Below are 26253 nucleotides of genomic sequence, written 5' to 3'. Positions count from 1 at the left end.
TCTTGGGGGCCCCCTGGTGGCGTTAAGGGCCTAAGCGGTCGTGTAATCCGAGTATGCCTTGGGCCGACTCTGCTTTCAGATCATTTCCCTCAAAAAATAAACATTATTTTTGATCTCATTGGTTTGGTTTGGTTCTCCTTATTTACTTTTAGGGCTTTTGGGGGAAATCTAATGAAGCTTGGGGTCAAATTCATGCAGAAATGCAGGGAATTCTAAAGCGTTCACAAGAAGAACAAACGTCAGCTGAGGTCAATGTGAGGTCAGTCTTTTTTATTTTCAAGTGGAGCAACAGAGACATGAAGGGGTAATAATGCAGACTGAGTGTTTACATCTAGGAAGGATGACACTGATTTGAGTTGCTACTAATACACTATGACTTGAGTCAGTATTATGAGTTACCTCAGGTTTGGCAGTGATTGGTGGTGCAGTTCCTGCAGTACATGAAAGCACATGGTTGAGTGAGAAGGCTGAGGATGCACATAAACATTATGTTCGGAAACGTAGAGAAACCTCGCTCATTACCGTCTATGAAATGTGTTTCAGTCCTAACAGACTCTGTAAAAGGCAGCGAGGGAATTCAGACAACGTTCTCAGAGGTCCGGCGTCGGTTGGCGTTTTAAACAGTGTGAACTGATAAGAGCACAATTGATAAATTTCTATAAACGATATAATCTGGTTTGTTTGTAAATACTACACTCGCCGTCAGTCTTAAGTAGCACCACAGGGCTAGTTTTATAGTCTGCTGCGTTACGGTACATTCTTCGTTCTCCACTCCAGCGTCCCGTCCAACGTGCCAGCTGTCCCGCTGATGGTGAAGATCCGTGGCTATAACATAGGATACTTCAGAACAAACCGGTCAAAGGCATCGTAAATGGCTTTCCTGCAAGAGAAACGTTACACAACATTGGACACAACAGCAATCCTAGAAGACAAATGAAATTAATATTTATATGAAATTATAAATGAAATTATATTTATATCTGATTCAACACAACAGAACCTGTTATTCAGTTACTGCAGCTTTTTAAGGGGACTGTTACTAATTACTTAGTAACTATTACTAATTATCCAATGTCCAATCCAATGCTACTAATTAATTTTTTCAACTGCTACCTTATATTCTTTAACTATTTAGTAGCTACTACTAATTACTCAGCTGTAACATTCAGTAACTACTCATTACTCAGTAATTGCTATGATGTATTCAGTAGCTACTAATAGGGTAACTACTACTGATTACTCTGTAACTACTACTAATTATTTACTAACTGAATTCAGTAACTAAATACTCAATAACTACTAATTATTCAGTTACTACTACTCAATACTCAGTAACTAGCATTATGTATTATGTACTCATTTTTAAGTACTACTAATTACATTCAGTAACTACTGTTATGTGTTCAGTAACTACCACTAATTACATAGTAAGTATTAATTATTCATGTAAGACTGATATATGTAAATGAGCTCTGTCCAGGATGGCCCTCTCTTTAGAAGGACAGTGTGAATGGGTGGGATTAAACAACTGTAGGCCGAATAATAGCTCTGTTCTGATTGGCTGGCCAGGAAAGCACACCACCAATAAGAGTTCTAGGGATAAGAGCATCAGCTAAAGGATGTATCTGAGGACGTTGTTGTGTTGACCCCCTGCTGACCTGAAGATGGCCTGTTTGAACAGGTAGGCGCTAATGTGTCCTCCGTTGAGGTAGCGAACCTCACAGCCGGGCCAGATCTCCTGCAGGCTGCGTACGCCGGTGCGAGGAACATACGCATCCTCCTTGGCCTGCAAGATGATGATCAGGCTGGGATCTACTGGCACTGTGATGGACAGAGGGGCAGAAGGGCACTGTTATGTTGAACCTAACACTAATATAGACTGAACAGCCATAACATTAAAACCACCTCCTTATACTGTGGAGGTCCCCCTTGTGCCACCCAAACAGCACTGAGGTCTCCTGTGGTATCTGGAAACCTTCAGAGACGTTAGCAGCAGATCTGGAAGTTCTGGATGTTGTTAAGTGGGACTTCCATGAGCATCAGGGAGCCTTGGACGCCCATTGGACGGTCCTGACCTGCATACCAGAAACACCCCAAAAGACCCGCCCGATGTTGTGGAGATGTTCTGTCCCAGTCGTCTAGAACATCAAAGACGCTGGAACCAAATAATCCAATGTTCCTCACTTTAGATGGCAGTGGTTTTAATGTTATGGCCGATCTAATCCTCCAAACCCTACCTGAGAAGTTGGCGATGTGTGTGCATTCGTCCATGACCCCCTTCATGAAGCAGAGGGATTCCCTCTGCAGGGAGTGGCGCTGACCCGCTCCGGCACTGATGTTCTTGGCGTGCAGCATGTCCATGTGCGGCCGGCTGCTGCTCACGGCTGACAGCATGCGGTCCAGGCTGTCTCCTTCCCTCTGCTCCAGCAGCAGGCCGGGGTCCGGACCTTGTCCACTTGCCCCCGGCCCTCCTCCCCTAGCCTGCCTGAGCAGTCTCACCTGTTCGCCCTTAACCGTGTTCAGACCCAGCAGGTCCTGGGACAGGGCCAGGCCTGAGAGTTTTTCAAAGCTGCCTGGGGAGTTCCGCACGAAGTCCTGGCCCATCCGGAATGAGTCCGTCTGGAAGGAACAATTAAATCACTGTAAAAAAAATTAAGCCAATTCTAAAACCCAAAAACTGTTATGTAACACTCCTGACTCCGCCCCCAACATTTACATAAACCTCTGGGAGAATATAGCGTTGTGGATACTGGAGAGCAGCTCATCACCTCCAGACTCTTTAACTTGCTACTAGCACATCACACACTATCCAGTAAGACTCAAAAATAATCACATGGTTTTTGTTACAGTGTTAAAACTATCATATAATAATAATAATATAATAATAATAATATGTTATGTAATATATGAGCCAATCAGATTCCACCAATACAGTTCGGTGAGCCAATCAGAGCAGAGCTCTGTTTGTTTCTTTCTGTGAGCCCTCCATAAAAAATTGTTCACTCCATTCAAAGTCACAAACTTTATTATATGTCATATGTTTGTGGACAGCCCCTTTAGAAAATGCATTCAGCTACTTTAAGTTGCACCCATTGCTGACACGGATGTGCAAATGCACACACACACACAGCCCTGTTTGATCCCAGCAGAGAAGTACTAGCAATAGAATAGGACTCTTGATGAACCTATTGTCACAATGCCAGGCGTGGGCTGGAGAGGTAAAAAGCCCCTCAGTGTTCTCTGGAATGATGGATGGTGCTCCATCCAGTACTTTTGAAAGGGAGGAGTTGGGGAGTTGAGGATGAGATGAGATGGGGTGGTGATCAACCATTCAATACCCTGACCTCACTAACGCTCTTGATTTCTGAATAGACATTGAATCAGCAGGTGTCCCAATACTTTTGTCCGTTTTAAATACTCAATTACCCAATAAATGCATCCTTTGGTGGTGGAGAATCTACTTACCCCGCAATACTCCAGCATGTGGATAATCTCCTCCTCGTAGACGGTGTGTGTGGCGTACTGCTTCTCCAGCTGTCTCCAGTTTACAGCTTTACTTAAAACTCCCTGAGAAAGAGAAGAGAGGGCGTTCAGGCGTTCCAGCAGCGGCAGCAGTTAACTGTAAAAGAGTTAAGGGCTCAAGAGAAAGCCTCTTAGCAAAGCAGTGCCATGTGAAGCGCTTGTGCAGTGGGCATGAAAATAACAGGCACACCAGGATTATACAAGAGCAGCTTGGCTAACTTACTGTGGTAAAAACGTTAGAAGCAGTAGTCCAGGAGAGACACGGTATCAGAGGAATAGGCTTGGGCCAGTTCGTCACGGCCAGAGATGCCATCTGTAATGAGGAACAAGGATAAGTAAGCTTGGGTGGTGTCTACCATGGCCAAATAAGCTCATTCCCCCGTGTGCATTTAAGAAAGCCACAGGGTGGGGGCGCTGTGGGGGCTTACTGATTGGTGATGTCCCGCTCTGAAAACAGGTGGGGAAAAAAAAGCCCACCAAAGGCAGAGCAAGGCCGAACCTGGATGAGCCAGTCTACTAACTGTTCCTAAAACAGTGGGAGGACCATTCCCTCGACTCTGTGCTCTCAGATATGAGGCTTTGTCCTCTAAACAGGTGGATTTGAGCCTCAGTCAGCTGGAACACGGCCCGTCAGCTAACTTATCTAAGCCTAGATAGCGGCTAGGAGTCCAAACCCAGCAGAACCGGTCTCTCAATTCTCCTTTCTGTTCCTCCCAGCACCAGTCGCTCGGCTTCGCTCTCTCAGACACCAGGTTTTATGGTCAGCGCTTGTGTCGGGAGCTCAGCAGTTGAATTTGGACATTTTTCCGTTTTAAAATAAGATGTAAGTAAGAGGAGCCCACCCGCCCCCCAACCGCCTGGTGATACCATGTTAACTGCACTCTGCATGCCTCCAGGATCATCCTGATGGTCAAAAGCAGCATATCTTCCACCCCAGCGAGAGCATTAAACTGCTCAATTACCGGTACCGCAGAATTCTTCAACAGCACTGATCTCCCGAAGTTCAGTAAATACCATTATACCAGCCGTCAAGCACTAGGAGGTACCTACATGGCCTCCCATAGAGATGCCGGTCATGCCCAGTGGCCAGTAGCCCTCTCGCTCCAGCCAGTGAAGCAGAACTGCAGACTCCAGAATAAGAGCTCCACCCATCACGAAGAGGTCCGAGACGTTCTTCAGGCTGGAGCGCCTTCAGAACACACGGAGCAACACACAACAGGTTCATTATACCGCAGCAGGCCATGCCATACCCAACACAACCTCATATCTTACACCAATCAGCCATAACATTAGAACCACTGCCTTGTGAAGTGAACTGAAACAGGTGATCTGAGCAAGCGAACAGTCAGAGTCCGAGCATCCTCAGGTAGGTATTGTGGGGTGTTTCAGGTATGGTCAGTGGTCAGTAAGAGCAATGAGGAGAGAGAGAGCCATCTACCCACAGCCAATTGTGCACTCTTGGACTCTGGCGGCTGATGGCAAAGCGGAACTCGTGACCTCCAGGCAGTAGCAGCAGCGCAATAGACCCCTCGGAGCCTCAGGCTGGTTTTAATGTTATGGCTGATCAGTGTATATTGATCCCTTTATCATATTGAATTGTATATTTATTATATTAAAATGTACTGAAATGGAAAGAGTCTGACCACTCACACTTGGTCTTTGGGTTTTCGGTATCCATGTGGAATTCTGAGTTAAGGAAGCATCACTAGAAAACCCCTTCTCAGATTCCACTGTGCACACACACACACACACACACACACACACACACACACACACACACACACACATATATCTGCGTATCTGAAGGATATAATAAGGGTTTTCCAGTAGTAAGGAAGCCATTCCCGCCTCTTTGATCATGGGTCTGGCCATAAGGGTCCTCCTCCTCCAGAAAAACTGGAAAATACAAAAGGTATCTAAAGGCTTGAATGAGAAGAACGGGCAAAAGTATTGGGACACCTGCTCAATCATTGTTCCTTCTGAAATCAAGGGTATTAAAAAAGGAGTCAATCCTGCTTTTGTTGGAGTAACTGTCTCTACTGTCCAGGGAAGAAGGCTTTCTACTAGATTTTGAAGCAGCATAGCTGTGAGGGTTTGATTACATATAGTGACAAGAGCATTCATTGGTGAGGTCAGGATGTTGGATGATTGATCACCAGCCCACCTCATCATTCCCAATACACTAATATATATGACATGATATATGACACTGATTTAAATACAGTTGTTCTTTATATTGTATCAAAATTTTCATAATAAATGGGCCAATAGAAATGCTCCAAATGTCCATTAAGAGCTAAGAAGGTACACTCACATGGTCTCCAGTTCCAGCCAGATGGATGCAGACTGGTCTGTGCTTTCTCCATCTTTTGGGTACTATAAACTGAAACCTGTGAGAAAAGTTCAGTTACAACAGTTTTGACTGACACATCCTTAAAGCTACACCAAACCATTTTCACACAGATCAGGATATATATTTTAAATATTTATATAATTTAATACTTAATCCCAAATGATGTAGTGTAGTGTACGATGCAAGTCTTGAAATGACAAACTATATATATATATATATATATATATATATATATATATACACACACACACACACACACATTTATTTATTCATGTGTTGAAATCTGAAATCTGAAGACGCTGTAGTTTCATAAGACTTTATAGGGAGTAAAGAGGTATTTTACATTATTTGGGAGTAATTTAGGAGCACTTATTTGAGATTTAGCCAGAAACATGCATGCGTTGGGATGTCAGCATCTTTTTTTGTCCATACGACAAAACTGAAAACAGGGGGTTCAAACATCTCCACCTTGGAGAGCGTTTTCTAAAAGACAAAGGCCTCTAAAGATATCCGGATCCGTGTGGACGGGCTCTTAGCGTCATGTCTCCTATTGATTGGTATAATTATTGATATATTGGTGTGCGTACCTGGCTTTGACAGACTCTGCTGGTAAAATGCCCGGGACCACCTGCTCCAGCGGAGATAGGAAATAACCACTGTGGATTTTACAGTCGGAGTGATCCTCCACCTACCATGGGAATAATTTGCATGCGTTCAGTTATAGGCAGCTACACCCACAGACTGTCCAGACATGACTTTGATACCAAGGACATTACAATTATGCTTATCATCATTACCATAATCATCATCATCATCATCATCATCATCCAAAAAACACAACTGAACACACAGAAACATGAAACCACTCAGACAAGCTGGCTTTACCTTATCAGTAAAAACTGGATAGTCCCGAGGCACCAAATGTTTACACTTGTCTCGATCTCCGATGATTTTTCGGAACGCAAATATTCTGGGAAAGAGGAGAGAAATATCTACGACTAAAATCAGACTCATAGCTTAAATTACTCCCCCCCCCCCAAAACACCCATTTTACACCCAATATAGAAGCCCAATTACCCAATCCCCATTTATGTAAACTCCTTCCATCACTAGGATGCCCCCAACACTAGGAGGGTGAGGACTAGCACATGTAAAGTCAGCCACCGCCTCTTTTCCAGCTGCCGCTGATCCTCGGCTTTAGTACAGCAGCTAACAGACACCCGTGCTGACCAACACCACACTAGGAGTGATGTGGGGAGGAGGAAATGCCATCGACCCCATCACCCCTGAGAGAGCAAGGCCAACTGTGCTCCCTCTGATTCCGGCTGCTGATGGCAAGCAGCTCGACCCGGGATTCTAAGCGTATAACAGACTCTGTTAGCCTGGAGGTGATGAGCTGCTCTCCAGCATCAGCATATTCCAGGGCTACGGGAATAGAGGAACAGACACTGGAGCAGTGCGGATGTGTTCCAATGAGAAACCAGAAACTGCAGATCACACCCTATTTATAGAGCAGCCACAAAGCTGACCAACGACCCCGTCTGAGGTGAAGTGGTCGTTTTCACCTCGTGCTAATAACAGGTTCTCAATCCAGGATCAACTATATATGTGTATATATATATATATATATATATATATATATATATATATATATATACTGCCTAGTATAACTGCCTCGGTATATTCATTCGTGGTAGCAGAGAAGACAAACTGACCACTCTGAGGTCATAGGTTAGGTTTCACCATACCTTTTCAGGTCCTCTGGCTTTCCCCATCCTTGGATGAAGAGTTTGGTCAGGAGGAGCTTTCTGTAAAGAACATCAAGCCGGCTCACACCCATTGGCAAGGACCGGTCATCTGCAGAGAAGGGCGTTTATTGGTCAGAGAAGCGATTTCAAAACAGGCTAAACAGCGAACGTCCTTCAGGAAAGCCGCACTTGGAGCAGTGGTTGAGAAACGCAGAGCTGTCTGGTAGAACCTGTTCAACTGAAGATACAAATCACTGAAAGTCAGACCGAAAGGAGCCCTAGGCCTAGATCTACTGATGGTCATCTAACCAAACTCACAACTGAGCAAATGTGTTCAAATAGAATTTTATAAATGATATAATCATTTATTATAAGAAATTATTTACTTTCTATGCCCTGACAGCTGATTTGTCCCCCCTTAGCTGAAATAGCTTCAGTTGGACGGGTCGTGGGTTCGATACCCGGGCTCAGCAAGCTGCCACTGTTGGGCCCTTGAGCAAGGCTCTTCACCCTCTCTGCTCCCTGGGTGCTGGAGCTGGCTGCTCACTGCCCCTAGTTCACTAGTGTGTGTGTGTGTTTACTACCACAAATGGGTCAAATGTGGAGGGCACATTTCGCTGTACAGTTATCTACAGTCTCTGCCATCAGCTGGGAGAAGGTTTTCCCACTCCTCCATGCAGAAATCTTTCAGCTGAGGGACGTTTAGATTCCCTCACATTTCCCTCCGGCTCACTCTGATACAATAAGGGATTCCTAGTGATTCTTTGTTGACGATCCCTACTGCAGAAGATTAGCCCCAAACCATGACCTTTTCACCTCTATGCTTCCCCGCTGATCTGGGTTCTTGTGCTCGAATGCTAAATGCAAAACTTTAAATAAAATCAGAAAAATTACATTTCTATTAATTCTATTGAATAAACGATGATTAAAGACGTTTCTTCAGGTGTGTGAGGAGTTTAGTAAGATCACCTCCATCTCTCAGTGTGTTGATCACATGAAGATCCAATGATCCAAACATCCAGATGTTTAAATATTTTCAAAAAGACAGAGGTTCTCATGTATATATCTATATATATAGATATATGTAAATACATATCCTGACATCGTCACCATATGCCCACTCTAATTAATGCACCTCAGGGTCAGTTATAGAGGTCACCTTTGACTTTCATAATTAACCCCTGTCTGTCTGTCCACATGAAAGTTCACATACTGAAGCTTTTAATGAATTATTATTAATACATTTTTAATAGTTTATATTAATTTAATAGAAACTAATAATAACACTTAACAATACTCAATTTTAGGTTCTAACTAGAACTGGAACATGTTTATTATTATTATTAATAATAATAATAATAATAATAATATTAATATTAGTTATAATAATTTCAGAAGTTACAACACTGAATTACACACATCTGAACTTTACTACTTTAGCATTTTGTTTAAAAACTACAGCCATTAACTTTTAGGTAAGGATAAGGGTGAGGATAAGGGTGAGGGTGAGGGTGAGGGTGAGGGTGGGCTCATCGACACCCCCCGAGTACAGTCAGGTCACTGACTGACCCCACAGCCAGTTAAAAATGCCCATTTCCCACAGCCAGTGCTGTCCAATGACCTTTCACACCCCAGTTCTGTCTGTCTGTCTGTCTGTCTGTCTGTCTGTAGCTCTAGCTGTCAGTCCTGTGTGTTTGCTGACCCCCTGGCTGCAGGGCAGTCGGAGCTGAAGCAGGGTGGGGGTGAGGGTGAGGGGTGAGGGGTGTATAAGGAAAGGCAGGGTCTGTACCTCCACCTGAAGCGCAGATCGGACCACTTTCGGCTGGTTCTCATCTCAAAGGGCGAATTCCGCCTCGCAGCTCCACCGTCCCAGCATTCAATGGTGGTGCCGTGTGCAGCGCCCTGTTTCCTTCTTCTGTGGTGGCTGCAGTTCCTCTACCCTCCAGCAGGAGGCGATGATCATTTGTCAGCCACAACATTAAAACCACCTGCCTTACCTGCAGAGGTGTGAACTCCACATGACCTCTGAAGGTGCCCTGCTGTGGTTTCTGGACACTTGGCAGGAGATCCTTTAAAAAAGGCCTGTAGGTGAGAGAGGGGGGGCCTCCATGAGCATCAGTGAGGTCACCGGCTGTCCTTCCTTGGGGCACTTTTGATAGGTACTGACCACTGCACACCACAAGACCGGTCTGATATGATGCCTGAGATCATCAGTGTTATTCTGATGTATGTAAAAATAACCATAAGAGTCCTTGGGGTTTTTTTTTCCTTTATTAGTAAGCAAATAAAATTCATCTTATTTCTTATAGAATGACCAAAGTGACATGTTTTATGTATATACACAGGTTATACCATCAGAAATACATGTTTCTATAAACAAAAATTGAGAATTTTAATTTTGAGGATGGTGATAATGTGGATAATGAGGTTTCAGGTGTAAAACTAAAATAGAACTTAATGAGAAATACAATTTTTTCCTCAAAAATAAAATAAAAATAAATCAAAGCACCCATGTAATATTATTTCTGAGTCTTTTCAGATATTGCTGATTATGGTGGATTATGGAGGCACACGGTTGACCGTAGCAGAATTTAGCAGAGCTGCCTCTTTGCCTTCCACCAGCAGGGGGCGTTCACAGACTGCAGTCATTGGCTGAACTCAGGGACCGTGTTAATAATTACTTATTAATTATTAGTATTGCTATTAATTATTTTATTATATACATGTGTTATTGCATTTCACTTCCTACGTTAATCAGGGCGATTAACTGGACTGTTATCATGCAGCTTAACGAGGAAAAATTATTATTGCTGTTTAATAATTAAGTACATGTAATAATTTCAGCTATAAAGCTCCCTCACAGAAAGTTAGTGTATGCCATGATTATTAATAATTATTATTATATAATATTATAGAGATATCCTTTTCAATTTTGATTAAATATATTATTGGGGAAAAAATACAATTTACAAGTACTTGCAAAATTTCCAAAGTTTCCAAAGAAAATGTATTTTGTAAGTTTTCACACTATTTTATCATAATAGGCATTTCATATTAAACCCAGAAGACCTGTGTAGGTCCACTGCTGGTTAATTAAAATAGCTATATTTGTGTTTATGCCTTGTTCTATTCACCACTACTGTAAATACATCTGCATTTCTCACCAAACCTGATCTGATTCAGAGTTTTAGAGTTATAAATATTATATATTATTATATATTATATAAATAAATAAATAAATATTTTTTAATCTGTTAAGTTGCCCTTTTATTGTGCTAAATAAAGGTCGGCCTGAGCAGAGTACTGCAGCTCTGTCAATACTTCAGTTCAGCAGCAGGGGGCAGCACCTACCATGCTCAATATTAGGTCTCCTCACTCCTCACCAGACTTCTTACAATAATGTATATTATTGGTATTAAAGTTTATATTATTGATATATATGATAATAAACGTCTGTACAAGTCACCTACATCGATTATTAACCACCCCTGCTGTGTTTTGTGTGTTAAATTGGCCTTTTACTCGAACTCTCCGTTCCACCTTAAATCGTGCGCTGGTTGCAGTAGAGCGCTCTGAGCGCCGGAGAGGCAACTCCACAGCATTTAAGGTGGAATGGAAAGTTGCAGTAAAAGCTTCAGATTTATGATTATAGATTTTTTGCTGAGTGATGTCTATGATATATCACATGGCAAATAACGAGTGGACCTCCTGGTCAGCTCAGAAGGTGATTACTGCCCTTATCGTATTAGCTCTTGTAGGTAATTGATCGATGGCTATGATGACAGCCAGAGACTGCAGGTCATGGGTTTTATGACTATGAGTTCATCTCCGTGTTTTCATGAGATAATCCCCTTCTTTTGTGATAAGGCCTTAAATAATTCCTTAAAATGAGATGATCAGTGCTGATAGATCCTCTGGGCCTATATAACCACCCGTGAGGGTTCAGTGTCACACTGAGATTGAGAGCTGCTGAGGAGGCAGCCCAGAGAGCTCTGTCCGTGCTTCTGACTGCAGCGAGGGCCACCGGGACGGACCGAGCATGGGTCACATCTCCAGGCTGATCCCAGCCCTGCTGGGCGGACTTCTAGTCGGTGCTAGCCCGGAGCAGGGCGCTTTCCTGGGCGACATCCTGGAGGTTTACGGCCAAAACGGCTTACTGGATCCCAGCGGCATTGACGGGCTGTTGGAGAGCATTACTGCAGGAAAACGAGTGGAGAACAGGACCCTGCCAGCTCAGGTACCCCCCTCCCAACCTCTCTAACCATCCTTCATCCTCATACTTCACTGGCAGTGGTCAGCATACTCTCACATGGACTGCACGACTGTATGTCCTGAGCTTGCCCAGCATCTCCATGAAGCATGGGGTGATGAGCAGCTCAGTCTCAGCTTCAGTAAAGGGTTAAAGGGTTAAAGGGTCATATTGTGATGAAAAGAGTTTTATTCCTTTATTTTTATGTAAGCAAGTTTAATATAGTGTGTGGAGACTATAGAGGTCATCTGTAGTCAATAATAATAATAATAATAAGCTGCAAAACAGCCTGGTTTTAATTCACTGTGAATTCTGTGATTTGTGTTTATGTGATTTGTATGTTTTTGTATCTGTATATATAGTTTTTATATATAATTAATATATATATATGTATATATAGTAACTGAAGAGTGTACAGTTCGATAAATAGCATATAGGTCTGAGCTCCACCCAAAAAGCTATGAGACGAAACAGGCAGTCAGAATAGAGATCATTTACATATATTTACATTTCACACACACACACACACACACACACACACACACACAGAGAGAGATATTTATGTGCAAAAGATTTTTTTTTTCAAGTAATTTAGAGAATTTCTATTGGTCCATTCATCCAGAATTATTTACATAGTGTACAGAAGCAGCTACAAAGCTATAAATTTGAGCTATTTATTTTACATATATATATTATATAATTTATACAATATATATTGTGCCATTTTTCTATTTTTCTTTATATATATATATATATGCAATATATATTGTGTCATTTTCTATTTTTCATTTTATATATATAAATACAAAAAGTAATAATAAATTAAATATGGCACACACACACACACACACATATATATATCTATTTATCGAACTGTACACTCTTCAGTTACTATATATACATATATATATTAATTATATATAAAAACTATATATACAGATACAAAAACATACAAATATATATATATATATATATAGCCTATCAGTGTTTGGTTGTACAACCCTGTATTAGAATAATAACAATACAGTTGAGGGAAATATATATATATATATATATATATATATATATATATATATATATATATATATTTGTATGTTTTTGTATTTGTATATATAGTTTTTATGTAATTAATATATATATATGTATATATAGTAACTGAAGAGTGTACAGTTCGATAAATAGCACATATAGTAACTAAGGTAGTAACAGTTTTGACTTTACTTATAATATTAATTTAATTATAATATAGTAGTGATTCAAAATAGTGATTAAAACGACTCAGTAATTCCATAATATTCCACACATGTAACTGAGTAAATAGGATGACTGGTATATGGAAATGGTGTATGTACAGTAATGGTCACTACTCTCCTCGTGAACAAGGTACGTTTCATTGTCTCTAACTTTAATTTCAGCTTCAGTGAGTTGATGGATTAACTGACCTTCATATGTGAGAAAAGCTTTAGTCTCAGCGTCTGTTTCTCTCTGTTTTGGTTCGGCAGTGTGTGTCTGGGGAGGAGATCCTTACTCTCTACGGGCTGAGCAACGTCACACACCTAAACCAGGACCACCTGCGGACCATCTGCCCTGCCCTGCTAAACCAGGCGCTGCTGCCCCCCTGCACTCCGCTGGCGGCCGAGCCCAATAAACTGGTGGAGAATCATGGTGAGTGAGGGAGGAAGCGGCCAGTGCAGTAAAGCTGCAGTGAAGTTCACATTAAATATCTGAATTCTCAGAGCTGGTGTTGAGTAACTAGTAAATAGTCAGTAACTTCTGCACAGTGAAGGCAAGGAATTGAAGTATGGGCACTTAAGGTGTTAAAAATCCACAGAATTTCAGTTGGTTGTTGGGATCAGTGTCGAACCGTGAGCTATTAGAGCTAGACCTTCATTCTGGACCATATATTAAAGCTTATTAAGGTAAAAACACCTTGATGACATCACTCATTTCTGATAGCGCAGAAGTATGTGTAGTAGTATGTGAACGTCAAGCTAACAACAATGCGCTCGAGCATGTCCAAATGTATGTGGACACCCCTTTTAATGAATGCATTCAGCTATTTTAAGTTGCACCCATTGCTGACACAGATGTGCAAATGCACACACACACACACACACACACACAGCTCGTCTAGTAGAGAAGTAGCACTGCCAATAGAATAGGACTCTCTGGAGCAGATCGACATCATGAACCTATTGGTACTATGACTAATAATTCCTTCTCGAGAACTTGGTCCAACTCACTGAAAAATAATGTTTTTATTATACTGTTATTAATTGTGTTGATGGTTAATCTGACATGTTACACTGCATTAGGATTTCAGTCCAGCTATTGAAGTTTTACCCAATGGGAACGCTCGCTTGGCTGTGTTCCCATTGGGTAATCCTGATCGTACATTTTTTTTATTGAAGATTCAGTTGGTAATTTGATTCTATTCAATAGAAATGAACAAAATATGTATTTTAATAATTATTATTAAGTTTTCAGAGCCCATTAGGCCCAGAAAGCCCTGTTCTGGATACACTAGAACCCTATAGAACTCAGCTTTATCGCTACACATACTGTTAAGTGGCTGTTTGGCCATCTGTGCCCACTTTCGTCATCTGTTCTGTGACTGTTGGTCATTTTCCCCCACTTTCCACTGTGCAAAGCTCAGGGTATTGCACTAATCAGCCAGGTTTAAACATGGACCTTGCTCCCACTCTGGGCTCCGGGGGCTAAGCTGGCTGATATGGAGTCACTGGTAGTTCTGCCCTGATACAAGCAGATTTGTTTATTAGGTTAGATTTTAAACAGCATACTTTAGACTTGATCCTCTCTATCTGGGTACCGGGAGGTTAATGGGTCCATGAGCTTATCATGCTTGAACCCAGAATCTGTTGTATGATGACTATGGAGCCTGAACCCAGAATCAGATGTTCACAAACAGAGGTCAAATTAGGTTGGAGACAGAATCAGGGGGCGCGAATGATGTTAATGTTAATGGGAAGCACTTGGTGTTGGTGTTATTGGGGGTCCAGGAGCCTAGTACATACCTGGAACTGGCCCACTGTTTCTGTGTATGTTATATATGTACCTGTGGGGTATATAAGAAAGATCTACACCCAACAGTTTTGCACCTTGAACTGATATTTCATTTTCCAAATGTCGTAATATATATATATATATATGTATATCGATTAGTGCTTGGGCCCCTGTCATTGCCACTAACCCTCTAGGACCCACAGTTCACACTGCCTAACTCTGTCTGCTAATTCTTCTTTCACCTACAGTATGGGGATATGGGTTTCTGGCTGTCACAATCATCAACCTGTTCTCCCTCCTGGGTCTGGTTCTCATCCCAGTCACCAAGAAACCCTATTTCCCCAAAGTTCTCACATACTTCATTGGCCTGGCTATTGGGACACTGTTCTCCAATGCTGCGCTGCAGCTTATACCTGAGGTAAGTAAGGCGTATGAGATACGGTACCAACAACAGCACTAACAGTAGAGCACTAACACTGAGTAAGCCTGCCTCAGCTCAGTGAAGTAGTCTAGATTGGCTACCTTAGAGATACGGAGATCGTTAATGGCTTTAAATGTCCTAAACACTATCTTTTAAATCAACTCCAGAACCAGCAGGGAGTTCCCTAACAATTTGCAGTAGTCTAGTAAGCATGTGCCTTATTTTGGATGTTCCTCTCAAGCGATCTTCTCAAATGCTGTCTAGGAGATACTGCTAAAATGCTAAACTCAAGGACTTTTAAAAGGACGACGTGTATGTCTTCTGAATCGGGCTGAGTGTGTATCATCGGGTGTGTATCATCGGCATAAAACTCATATCCCACATTGCGTTTGAGAAGGACGTGTCCTGGGAGCTGTACATTTAAGAACATCAAGGGCCCTAAAACATAGCCTTGTGGAACACCACATTGAACTCTATGTTCAAATGCAGTTTACCACAATACAAGGAACAGGAGCAGGAAGTGGTCTGTCTGAACTGCCCGTATCATGGTTAGTGGTATCGAGAGCTGTCGAATGCTCAGGCCCAGCAGAACCAAGACAGATTACCAGTAAAGCATTGGGAGTAAATCATTCACCAGTTTATCCAGCACTATAATGGTGCTGAGAATCAAGCCTGAAGTAGCTCCTGGGTGCTACACGTCCAAACCAACCACAGAGCTGTTTGGCAACAACGTTCCCCAAAGAGGGGTCAAAGTTCACAACAATGCCTTGACAATGCCTAACCTAAACAACTTAGTGACGAACTGAGTTGAGTGATTAATGCATTGAGTTATTTTGTTACTGAAAAGTCAGAGAGTTCCTGCTAATACTGGTCTGGATGGTAAGCCCTGATCATCTGCTGGTCTAGATAACGTTCTGTCAGGTTAGAAAAAATATACAGTTCTTTGGCACTAACAAGAACCAGATGGTAGCCAAACCTCCAGCTTGCGGTGCCTGCAACGTCCTCTATGGACAATGTCAGCAGGTTTGGCCTCCAACATTCGTCTGATCAGTAAAAACCAAACCAGGCCATGAGTTCAAACCAAAAGACTTCCTTTTCCAGCTGTAGTTTGTGTCAGTAGTTTTAAAACCACGTGTCAGTTCAATAATCGAGCCTTTCTGAATGACCAGGCCTTGGGGTTTGACCCGAAAGCAGATAACTACATCCTGAAAGCCATTGGGATCTTCGGTGGATTCTACCTGCTCTTCTTCACAGAGAAGGTCCTGAAGATGGTCTTGAAGACAGAGCATGAGGTGGGACATTCGATCGGACCTTGACATTATGTCAGTATTAGTCTAGTCCACTTGCGTACACACCTGAGCCAGCACTGATTACCTGAGCCAGGAGGGCTGAGAACACACAGCTGCACAGCTCTTTGCAGTCACCTTGAGAGCCTTAATGGGGGGCAGCGTCCAGTGAGTCCCAACTCCAGCTTAGTTTGGTAAAAGGTAACTCCTATTTTTGAGCTGGATCTCACTTATGGCCAACAGAGCTGGAACTGATGCTATTAATCAATTCATTAATGATCATTTTTGTGTTATTTACTATAATAACAATACAAATTATAATATTGGAAATGAAATAATGGTCGTTTATAGATAAATATTTAAGCATTTTGGGAAAACAAGAATTTAGAATACATGGTAAATCATATACGGGCTTATGCAAAAGTTTAGGTACATCTGGTCAAATTACAGAGGGTATTTATTTCTCCAATATTGAGTGATATCTCTGCTGTCCAGTGTCCAAAAACATGTATTTCCATTTTTGTCCGCTTTTAGTTTTCTCCATGTTTTGAACTCTGTGAAGCTTCTGGATGAACGGACCAATGGCTATAAGCTCTTATTTTATATTGACTTCCATTCAAAGCTCAGAGCATTTGTGCATTTTCCTGCAAAGCCACCGTTCATACATGTTTTTCATTGGACAGCGACGAGATCGATTTCTAAGGCATCTTTAGGGAATGTCTTGTCCTGTGCTTTGTGTCCCAGCACAGCCACAGTCACTTCAGCCCTCCGGAGAGTCCTCAGCAGAACGGAGGAACGGTCATCGCCGTCACCAGCTTCTGTACCCCCAGCAGTGAAAAGACCAGCATAGCCTCGGATCCTCCAGAAGAGCAGGTACCCCCCCACCCCACTCCACCACCCCCCACCACCCCCCACTGAATGCGTATATGGACCAAATTCGTATAAACTACACAGCAGGAAGCAGGGACAGCTTGGGCAGTCTAGCACCTCTTCTGGCTGGTTGCAGTATGACATGTAGCTCTGGCCATCCCCAGATGTTTTAATGACAAACCAAAGCCCCGCCCATTTTCCATCTTGGCTCCGCCTCTTGTCTCTACTGCGCAGACTCTGACAGCATGGCGCACAGTTCTGACTTCATGTCTGCAGCGTTGCCATGGTGATGTACACAGATTTTGTTGACCAGTGATAGAGGGCAGTCTGCCACGCCTATTCATTAGAATATTAAGACCACGCCCTGCACGTTTTCAGAGAGGTGTGAGGGGAGTATTTTGGCGATTTTCAAGAAGTGTTTTATTAGATTTCTAATTGAAACTTTGCTGAACGCAAACATTAATATTTTAATATTTCATATTTTCCCAGGGGTTAAGAGTTTAATCAACATTCTGATTGGTTGCTGAATGAATTAGCGCTGATCTTCGAGTTTAGCGTGCTAGCATTTTTAATTACAATCATTAGTCAACCTGTCCCACCGTTCAGCCCTGCGTTCACTCCACTTCAGTTCAGCTCTCGTTTTATTGGTCGCCTCATTAAAAATGACACATGGTGGGCGGGGTTTTCCAGCTGGAGTTGAGCACGGTTAAACTGGATGGAGGGGGAACTCTGGTCAGTGTGTTTGGGTGAATTAGGGGTGTATTGAGGACAGGGCAGCAGCCTCAGCCATTGATTACATCACACTGAACACGATCCATCACTGGCGTGTCTTTTAAAAAATGCATAATCCCCCATTTGTCCATTATTAGTGGTTAATATTTGCATATTGCTCTGATTTTTAAATAATTATATATTTTATTATAAGGTGAGTCTAAGATACAGTGCTCTAAAAACGAGAAAAATCTGTGAAATCAAGAAAAGTATAATTTAATAAACTGTTATCTGATATTGATGATATTGTTTGTTCATATTAAATCAATCAATGTCCAAATCAGTTACGTTACAATCACAGTTTATACTACAACTAATCGACGGAATAGTTGATAGCTTAATCGCTAGTAAAATAGCCATTACAGGCCGCAGTGTAATTACGTGAGCGCTATCGATGGAGTACAGAAGGTCTGAGGTCGTGTGACGTCCGTCGTCCTTGAGCGAGATCAGACGAAGCTCCAATCAGTGACAGCAGCCATAGCGGCTCCTGAGTGTGTGGATACTACTACACACCAGGATAATCATTAACCTCGCCGTGTCTTCACAGGTAGGTTACAGCAGAGCCGTTATAAAGATGCTATGCTAAATGCTATGCTACATAGAATATAATCAGTGCCAAGTGTTCACACAATCAGTGTCTACTTCCTTAATGCCATGATCTGCTGAAGCTGTGAAGAGATGAAGACATCGGAGATAACTGAATGTAGGCTGCATCTGTGTGTGTGTGTGTGTGTGTGTGTGCGAGAGCATGTAGGGGTCAGTGAATCCTCTAGTCCGGTCTCAGCGAGACACACACAGCTGTATTTGGCTTAGACAGATGCAGCTGTTCGCGGAAAGAACGCTGGCCTCTGTCCTAGTTCACGAACAGGACGCTGTAGGTTCATCATTCAGGTCGTCTAACAGTGCATATTCCACCACGTCCTGGAGCATGTGCAGTACTGCCAGCGTGGACATATCAGTGCAGTGTAGCTTAGATATTGCTTTGTTATTATATTTTTTAACAATACTCGCTCTTTCAGTGCTTATGGAAAGGCTAGCCGTCCTTCCTAGGTCAGAAAACCTGACGGGGATTCAACACAGCTCGGCTTATTATCGCTAGAGTATGCCGCCCTCGTCTGAATAGCTCCACCCACTACTTTTGCAAAGGCAGAGTAAAAGATAAAAGATAGCCCATACTCAGAAAATGTACTTTGATCGGCAAAAAGTTGGACAGCGGACAAATGAGCTGCACCGTGAGTGTACAGTATTTCGATCCTGATTGGAGTAGATGGAAACCTAAAGGCCGAAATGTGGGAACAGCAGACTACAGCCGGGAGAGATGTGAACTCAAGGTGGAGTAAATGTTAGCTAGCTGATGCGGACAAAGACAGGAGAGAATACAAGTACAAGTCTAAGAATTTGTGTAGCCAGAGATGAGTCACGATAAAAAGTGGGCGTAGGGAGTGGAGCGAGCAGTGGCTCATTATTTAAAGGAACAGGGCTGATGGGGCGAGGTCGGCGCTGTGCCGTTGGAGCCGTGTGGTATTTTGATCAAAGCATGTCACAGAGGTTTCAGGATTATTAGAACGTGAAGATGATCAGTCGGATCAGTCATTGTAGTCATCGCTCTCATCCCCTCACTGCAGGTAACGGCGCCCCTTCAGGTGTCATGTCTGCGGAGGGTGGGCCAGCAGTTGTCCGGCGTGAAGACGGTGGCGTGGATGATCACGCTGAGCGACGCCCTGCATAACTTCATTGACGGGCTGGCTATTGGAGCCTCGTTCACCGTGTCCGTCCTGACCGGCTTCAGCACCTCCCTCGCCATCGTCTGTGAAGAGTTCCCTCACGAGCTCGGTGAGAGAGAGAGATCTTTACATGATGTTTTTCTCTCAGACTCCCGACCAGGTCAGGATTGCCGGGATTCAAGCTTATGACCTCCCGATGATCAGGCAGTTTGACAGTAGCATCACTGTAAAAAAAAAAAAAAAAGCTGTGAAACCACATTTCAGCATTGTTTGTATCCAAGAAAGAACGTAGAGGTAAATTTCCTTTGAGTGGCACAACTGTCTAACTGCCTGCCTGTTGAAAGGAGGTCATAGGGAGGTTCATATCCCAGCAGTGTTCCATGGTCAGGAGTCCTCCAGTCTAGGACTTGATGTGATGAGCGTTCAGCCCAGCCATACTCATTTACAGACCCCTCCCTAAACACAGATACACTAATCTGCTCTCTGTAACCTTAAGCAAGTCCGAGATGGTCAGCTGGGAGGCTGACCGGACTGACCGGAGAGAAGGCGGTGAGGATAATGATGATGAATAATGACGGTGATAATGAGGTGGTTTAAATGCGACTCAGAGGGAGTGGGACCATTGTGAACGTGCCGATTGCCTCTGCAGTGAGCACACACTCCAAACAAACACTCCGACTCCCTCAGTGACCGGCCACAGGGTCAGGCTGAGGGGTCAGGCCTCCTCCTGAGCTGCTGTTTGATTATTTGGTCTGGGCTCTGCTCGACCCACGCTGAGGTGCAGCAGAAACAGAAAATCCTACGACACTAACTAGAAGAAGACCAGCACCCAAACCGGTGTTCTTCTCAATAACAGCATCACAATAACTTCACTTTATTTGGGTTTATTCTTATATAGAGTTAATTACAGGTAGACACTCTCACTGACCACTGACTTTATGTTTATTTGGGTTTATTCTAATGTTATATAGAGTTAATTACAGGTAGACGCTCTCACTGACCACTGACTTTATGTTTATGTGGGTTTATTCTAATGTTATATAGAGTTAATTACAGGTAGACACTCTCACTGACCACTGACTTTATGTTTATGTGGGTTTATTCTAATGTTATATAGAGTTAATTACAGGTAGGCGCTCTCACTGACCACTGACTTTATGTTTATGTGGGTTTATTCTAATGTTATATAGAGTTAATTACAGGTAGACACTCTCACTGACCACTGACTTTATGTTTATTTGGGTTTATTCTAATGTTATATAGAGTTAATTACAGATAGACACTCTCACTGACCACTGACTTTATGTTTATTTGGGTTTATTCTAATGTTATATAGAGTTAATTACAGATAGACACTCTCACTGACCACTGACTTTATGTTTATTTGGGTTTATTCTAATGTTATATAGAGTTCATTACAGGTAGACGCTCTCACTGACCACTGTCTTTATGTTTATGTGGGTTTATTCTAATGTTATATAGAGTTAATTACAGGTAGACACTCTCACTGACCACTGACTTTATGTTTATTTGGGTTTATTCTAATGTTATATAGAGGTAATTACAGGTAGACACTCTCACTGACCACTGACTATGTTATTTAGGTTTATTCTGGTGTTATATAGAGTTAATTACTGGTAGACACTCTCACTGACCACTGACTTTATGTTTATTTGGGTTTATTCTAATGTTATATAGAGGTAATTACAGGTAGACACTCTCACTGACCACTGACTATGTTATTTAGGTTTATTCTGGTGTTATATAGAGTATATACTGACTTTCTGAGTGTGTGTGTGCGGTGTTCTCTGTCTCCCTCTGCAGGTGACTTTGTGATTTTGCTGAATGCTGGGATGAGCGTCCCGCAGGCCATCTTCTTCAACCTGCTGTCGGCGATGTCCTGCTACGTGGGGCTGGTGTTTGGGATCCTGCTGGGCAGCACGTTTGCTCCCAACGTCATCTTCGCCTTCGCCGGCGGGATGTTCCTCTACATAGCCCTCGCAGACATGGTGAGACGCCTCCTCTTCACTGTAGTCATGTGGTCACTGCAGGACTCTGCATCACCAGCACATGTTTATGACCTCGTCAGCCAGTTATTGCTTCCTGCATTTCCCCTGAAACCGGACACAATAACAAAACCCAGATAAGATACTTTAATCTGACCCTCGGGCTCAGCTGTTTTGGAAGGTGTGGACGATAGGAGCTCTGTGCACAGATCAGCTCTTCCTGACCCTTATCTGAAATGTGAACAGTTGGTCATTCAGACGGGTAATTCATCACTCTGATCACAGGTTTATGGCTCAGCGCTCAGAGAGCGCACCTGATGTCCTTATGCTGCGTGTGAGATCATTCCTGTGCTTTATCATCACCCCTTATGAACCGACCCTGCAGTGCTAGTGGAGCGGGTGGATGAGTGGGTGGGTGGATGGGTAGGGGGTTAGTTAGTTGGCGCAGTAGTTACTTAGATAGGGTGATAGTTGGGAGTTGAGTCAGGTGGGTAGGTACGCAGATAGATATTTAGATAAGTTAATAGGTCTTTCCTAAGGTAGGTCAAAATGTAGTTATTCAGCCGATAGGTACTCAGTTACTAAAATAGGTAGTTAGGGTTGTAGGTAAGTACAGGTATTTAGGTAAGTATAGGTATTTAGTTAAGTAGGTACTCAGTTACTAAGGTAGGTAGTTGGGTTAGTAATCAGGTAGGTATTTAGGTAGGTAGGTACTCAGCTACTAAGGTAGGTAGTTAGGTTAGTAATCAGGTAGGTATTTAGGTAGGTAGGTACTCAGCTACTAAGGTAGGTAGTTAGGTTAGTAATCAGGTAGGTATTTAGTTAGGTAGGTAGGTACTTAGCTACTAAGGTAGGTAGGTAGTTAGGGTTGTAGGTAAGTACAGGTATTTAGGTAAGTATAGGTATTTAGTTAGGTAGGAAGGTACTCAGTTACATAGATAGGTAGTCAGGTTGGTAATTAGGTAGGAAAATAGGTAAGTAGTTGTTAGGTAGTTACTCATTTACTTAGGTAGGTAGTTAGTTGGGTTAGTATGTAAGTACTTAGGTAGGTATTTAGTAGGTTAGGTAGGTTCTTAGGTTTGTAGGTAAGTAGGTATGTAGTTGGTTATGTAGGTACTCAGTTACTAAGGTAGGTAGGTAGTTAGGTTAGTAATTTAGTAATTAGGTAGATGGATAGGTATGTAATTGGTTAGGTAGGTACTCAGTTACTAAGGTAGGTAGGTAGTTAGGTTAGTAATTTAGTAATTAGGTAGATGGATAGGTATGTACTTGGTTATGTAGGTACTCAGTTACTAAGGTAGGAAGGTAGTTAGGTTAGTAATTTAGTAATTAGGTAGATGGATAGGTATGTAATTGGTTAGGTAGGTACTCAGTTACTAAGGTAGGAAGGTAGTTAGGTTGGCAGTTTTTAATTTCACTACAATGTGAAGAATCATCTAATCACTAAAGAACCTTTGAAGAACCCTAAGGATGTGGGCTAGTGTGCAGTTTTCAGCCTCCCTACAATGTGAAGAACCCTCTAATTACTAAAGATTGAAGAACAAAAAGAGTGTAGGCTGGTTGGCAGTTAGAGTTCCATATTGTCTTTACTAAAGAACCCTTAAAGAACCCTAATAGTATGGGCTAGTGTGAGACCTATCCCAGACCACCTCTCTGAGATACCTAACGCACCTCTGCCGTCTTCCCTCAGTTCCCAGAGATGAATGCCATTGCCAAAGAACAGCAGCAGAGCACGAAGACAGAGGTGGTGTTCTTCATCATCCAGAACGCCGGGCTGCTCTCAGGATTCTCCATCATCTTCCTCATCACCATGTTCGCTGGAAATATTAACCTGGGCTGAGCGGACCTCCCTGCACTGCAACACAACACTGCGTGCCTTAGACCCTCACTGTGCCAACGAACACTTCCACACTTACAAAGCCCCGCCGGGGGGAAAAGCCGAGGAACCGGTAGAACCGATCATGGACTAACACTCTCTCTGATTAACGCTGTGTGAAAACAGCTGGTTTTGAATTTGGAGAATAAGCGTATTTTATATCTTCACACGTTTCTGATCAAACTGAATATATTTTTCACTTTTTATTTGTTTGTTTTAACCAAATCCATCCCTAGTAAACATCAGCTGTCTGAACCCTTCTATATACTGGTTATTTCAGACCCAGAACAACAGCTACACTGCATGTCCAAATGTTTGTAGACACCCCATCTAATGAATGCATTCAGCTACTTTAAGCTGCATCCGTTGCTGACTCACACACAGCTTGTCTAATTCCTGTAGAGAAGAAGTACTGCCAATAGAATAGGACTCTCTCTGGAGCAGATAAATAAACATGATGATCCTATTGGCTCCATGCTGCCTAATAATGCAAGGCATGGGCTATAGGGGTATATATAAAGCCCCCCAGCATTGAGGAGCTGTGGAGCAGTGGAGGAACTGTGTTCTCTGGAATGATGGTGGTGGAGCTCCATCCAGTACTTTTAGGAGGAGCAGCCTGACGTCACGAACCTGCTTGTCGCTGAATGCAATCAAATCCTCACAGCAATGCTCCTTCTCCAAACTCTAGTAGAAAGCCTTCTTCTTCCCTGGACAGTAGAGACAGTTACTCCAACAATACTTTTGTCCAAATAGTGTTGGATTTATTATGAGATAAAAATATGAACACTGTAATTAACACACTCTTAAAAATTAAGGTGCCGAAAAAGGGTTCTTTGGCCGATACACTGAAGAACCACTTTTGTGAGCGTGTGAGGAACCATCCTAGAGGTTTAAAGAACCTTCACTTTATATAAAGGTTCTTTACCAAGTTAATCTCTGTTGAAGCATCTTTTATTTTTAAGACTGATGAGGGGAACTGGCAGGTGAAACAAATGACTGATTGATAAAAGCTTACATACAAGCAAAGAAGAAGAAAGGGTTCTTTGACTTGTTCCGACAGTGGAACCTGTTTTGGTGCTATATAGACACGACCACAGGACTGTGTACAAACACTTCCGCATCAGTGGGAGGAGCTCTTTAACCAGGCAGTGAACCATTCAAGCCTCCGAACAGTTTACTCAAGTTTCTCCCCAAATTTATTTTAGCCAATTAATGTTTTACTTTTTTTTTAAACAAATTTTAGCTTTTATTATTTCTTATTTTATTCTTTTTGTTTTTCCCCAATTAATTTTTTAACTTATTTTTATTATATTTACCCAATTTCCTCCCCAAGTTTGAAGTTTTTGTCAACTTGGAGTCGTTGTGTATAGAACCATTGCCTTTAATAAAGAACCCTTAAAGAACCTGTAGTGTAGAGTAATGTGAAAAGGGGGACTGGTCAGCTGAGGCAGATCTGTGTATGAGTTTAGCCTGTACTGCATAATGAGGCACAAACCTGCCCACAAATACACTCTTAAAAATGAAGGGGCTTCAAGTGGTTCTTTGAAGGATGCCATAGAAGAACCTTTGGTTCCATAAAAGAACCATGTTTGAGATGTGAGGAGTGTGGAGAACCTTTACAGGTCTAAGGAACCTTTACTTGATGTAAAGTTTGTTTTTAACCAATTGTCCCCAATTTTAGATGAACCAATTATTATTTGTTTATTATTTTTATATTTACCAAATTCCCTTCCAATTTTAGCCGAGCCATTTTATTTTTAATTAATTCTTCTTTTATACTAAATTCTCTCCCCAATTGAAGCTGAGCCTACTAATTATTTTACTTTTTTACCCATTTTTCTTCTCCCCAATTTTAGCTGAGCCATTTCATTTTTTACTTTTTTTTACCCAATTGTTTCCAAATTTAGCCGAGCCAATTTATTTAAAAAAAAAATTATTTTATTTGTTACCCAGTTTTCTCCACAATTTATTTTTAAACTTATTTTTGTTGTATTTACCCAATTAACCAACTAAAGCTGTGCCAAGTAACTTTTTAAAACTTTTTTTTAATATTTACCCAATTTCCTCCCCAATTTTAGCCCAATTTGTTTTACCAAATTTTGTCTCCAATTTTAGCTCAGCCAATTTTCAAATAATAGTAATAATACTTTTCAAATAAAAGTTTTGTTCTAATTTTAGCTGAGCCAGTTCATTTTTTACCCAATTTTCGTCCCAATAAAAACATTGTTATATTTATTGTTATTTAAACTTCCTCCCCAATTAAAGCTGAGCCAATTAACCCAGCCTAGATGTTGAGGACGAGCACCTACCTCCTGCGATACATGTGAAGAAAATATAAGAGAAAGAAGGTGAAACCACAGAGTTAAACACGTGAAACAATAAACGACCAATCAAACGACGGCA

The 26253-nt window shown here is 42.0% G+C and overlaps 2 protein-coding genes across 2 annotated transcripts; one reads left to right on the top strand and one right to left on the bottom strand.

Moving 5' to 3' along the window:
- Window positions 1-253: 253 nt before the first annotated feature.
- abhd18 (abhydrolase domain containing 18) lies at window positions 254-9522 on the bottom strand. Its single transcript, XM_072693329.1, has 13 exons — window positions 9413-9522; window positions 7624-7732; window positions 6761-6845; window positions 6463-6563; window positions 5837-5912; window positions 5334-5418; window positions 5173-5200; window positions 4573-4711; window positions 3746-3835; window positions 3466-3567; window positions 2238-2619; window positions 1659-1821; window positions 254-880 (listed from the first exon to the last, which is right to left on the bottom strand). Exons 2-13 carry the CDS (start codon window positions 7713-7715, stop codon window positions 826-828), a joined length of 1398 nt encoding a protein of 465 aa, XP_072549430.1. The 5' UTR covers window positions 7716-7732; window positions 9413-9522; the 3' UTR covers window positions 254-825.
- A 2068-nt stretch (window positions 9523-11590) lies between these two features.
- On the top strand, window positions 11591-24105 carry LOC140574443 (metal cation symporter ZIP8). The gene is made up of 8 exons (XM_072694275.1): window positions 11591-11860; window positions 13375-13537; window positions 15145-15314; window positions 16487-16609; window positions 17348-17476; window positions 19870-20077; window positions 21793-21977; window positions 23665-24105. Exons 1-8 carry the CDS (start codon window positions 11663-11665, stop codon window positions 23812-23814), a joined length of 1326 nt encoding a protein of 441 aa, XP_072550376.1. The 5' UTR covers window positions 11591-11662; the 3' UTR covers window positions 23815-24105.
- The last annotated feature ends 2148 nt before the right edge of the window (window positions 24106-26253 follow it).

This window comes from Salminus brasiliensis, chromosome 12, assembly GCF_030463535.1.
Source record: "Salminus brasiliensis chromosome 12, fSalBra1.hap2, whole genome shotgun sequence".
Taxonomy (NCBI): Eukaryota; Metazoa; Chordata; class Actinopteri; order Characiformes; family Bryconidae; genus Salminus; species Salminus brasiliensis.
The sequence above is the reverse complement of the archived record's forward strand: the minus strand, read 5'-3'. Positions and strand labels throughout refer to the sequence as shown.

What these genes read in the sequence shown, in the direction of transcription:
- abhd18 (XM_072693329.1), bottom strand. Translation starts at nt 7,715, where the DNA reads ATGGGTGTGAGCCGGCTTGATGTTCTTTACAGAAAGCTCCTCCTGACC. An exon ending in TGGCTGGAACTGGAGACCAT is followed by an intron (nt 5,419 to 5,836) that starts GTGAGTGTACCT and finishes TGTATTTTCCAG; the next exon opens with TTTTTCTGGAGGAGGAGGAC. An exon ending in CGAAAACCCAAAGACCAAGT is followed by an intron (nt 4,712 to 5,172) that starts GTGAGTGGTCAG and finishes TGTGTTCTGAAG; the next exon opens with GCGCTCCAGCCTGAAGAACG.
- LOC140574443 (XM_072694275.1), top strand. Translation starts at nt 11,663, where the DNA reads ATGGGTCACATCTCCAGGCTGATCCCAGCCCTGCTGGGCGGACTTCTA. An exon ending in ACAGGACCCTGCCAGCTCAG is followed by an intron (nt 11,861 to 13,374) that starts GTACCCCCCTCC and finishes TTGGTTCGGCAG; the next exon opens with TGTGTGTCTGGGGAGGAGAT. An exon ending in ACATAGCCCTCGCAGACATG is followed by an intron (nt 21,978 to 23,664) that starts GTGAGACGCCTC and finishes GTCTTCCCTCAG; the next exon opens with TTCCCAGAGATGAATGCCAT.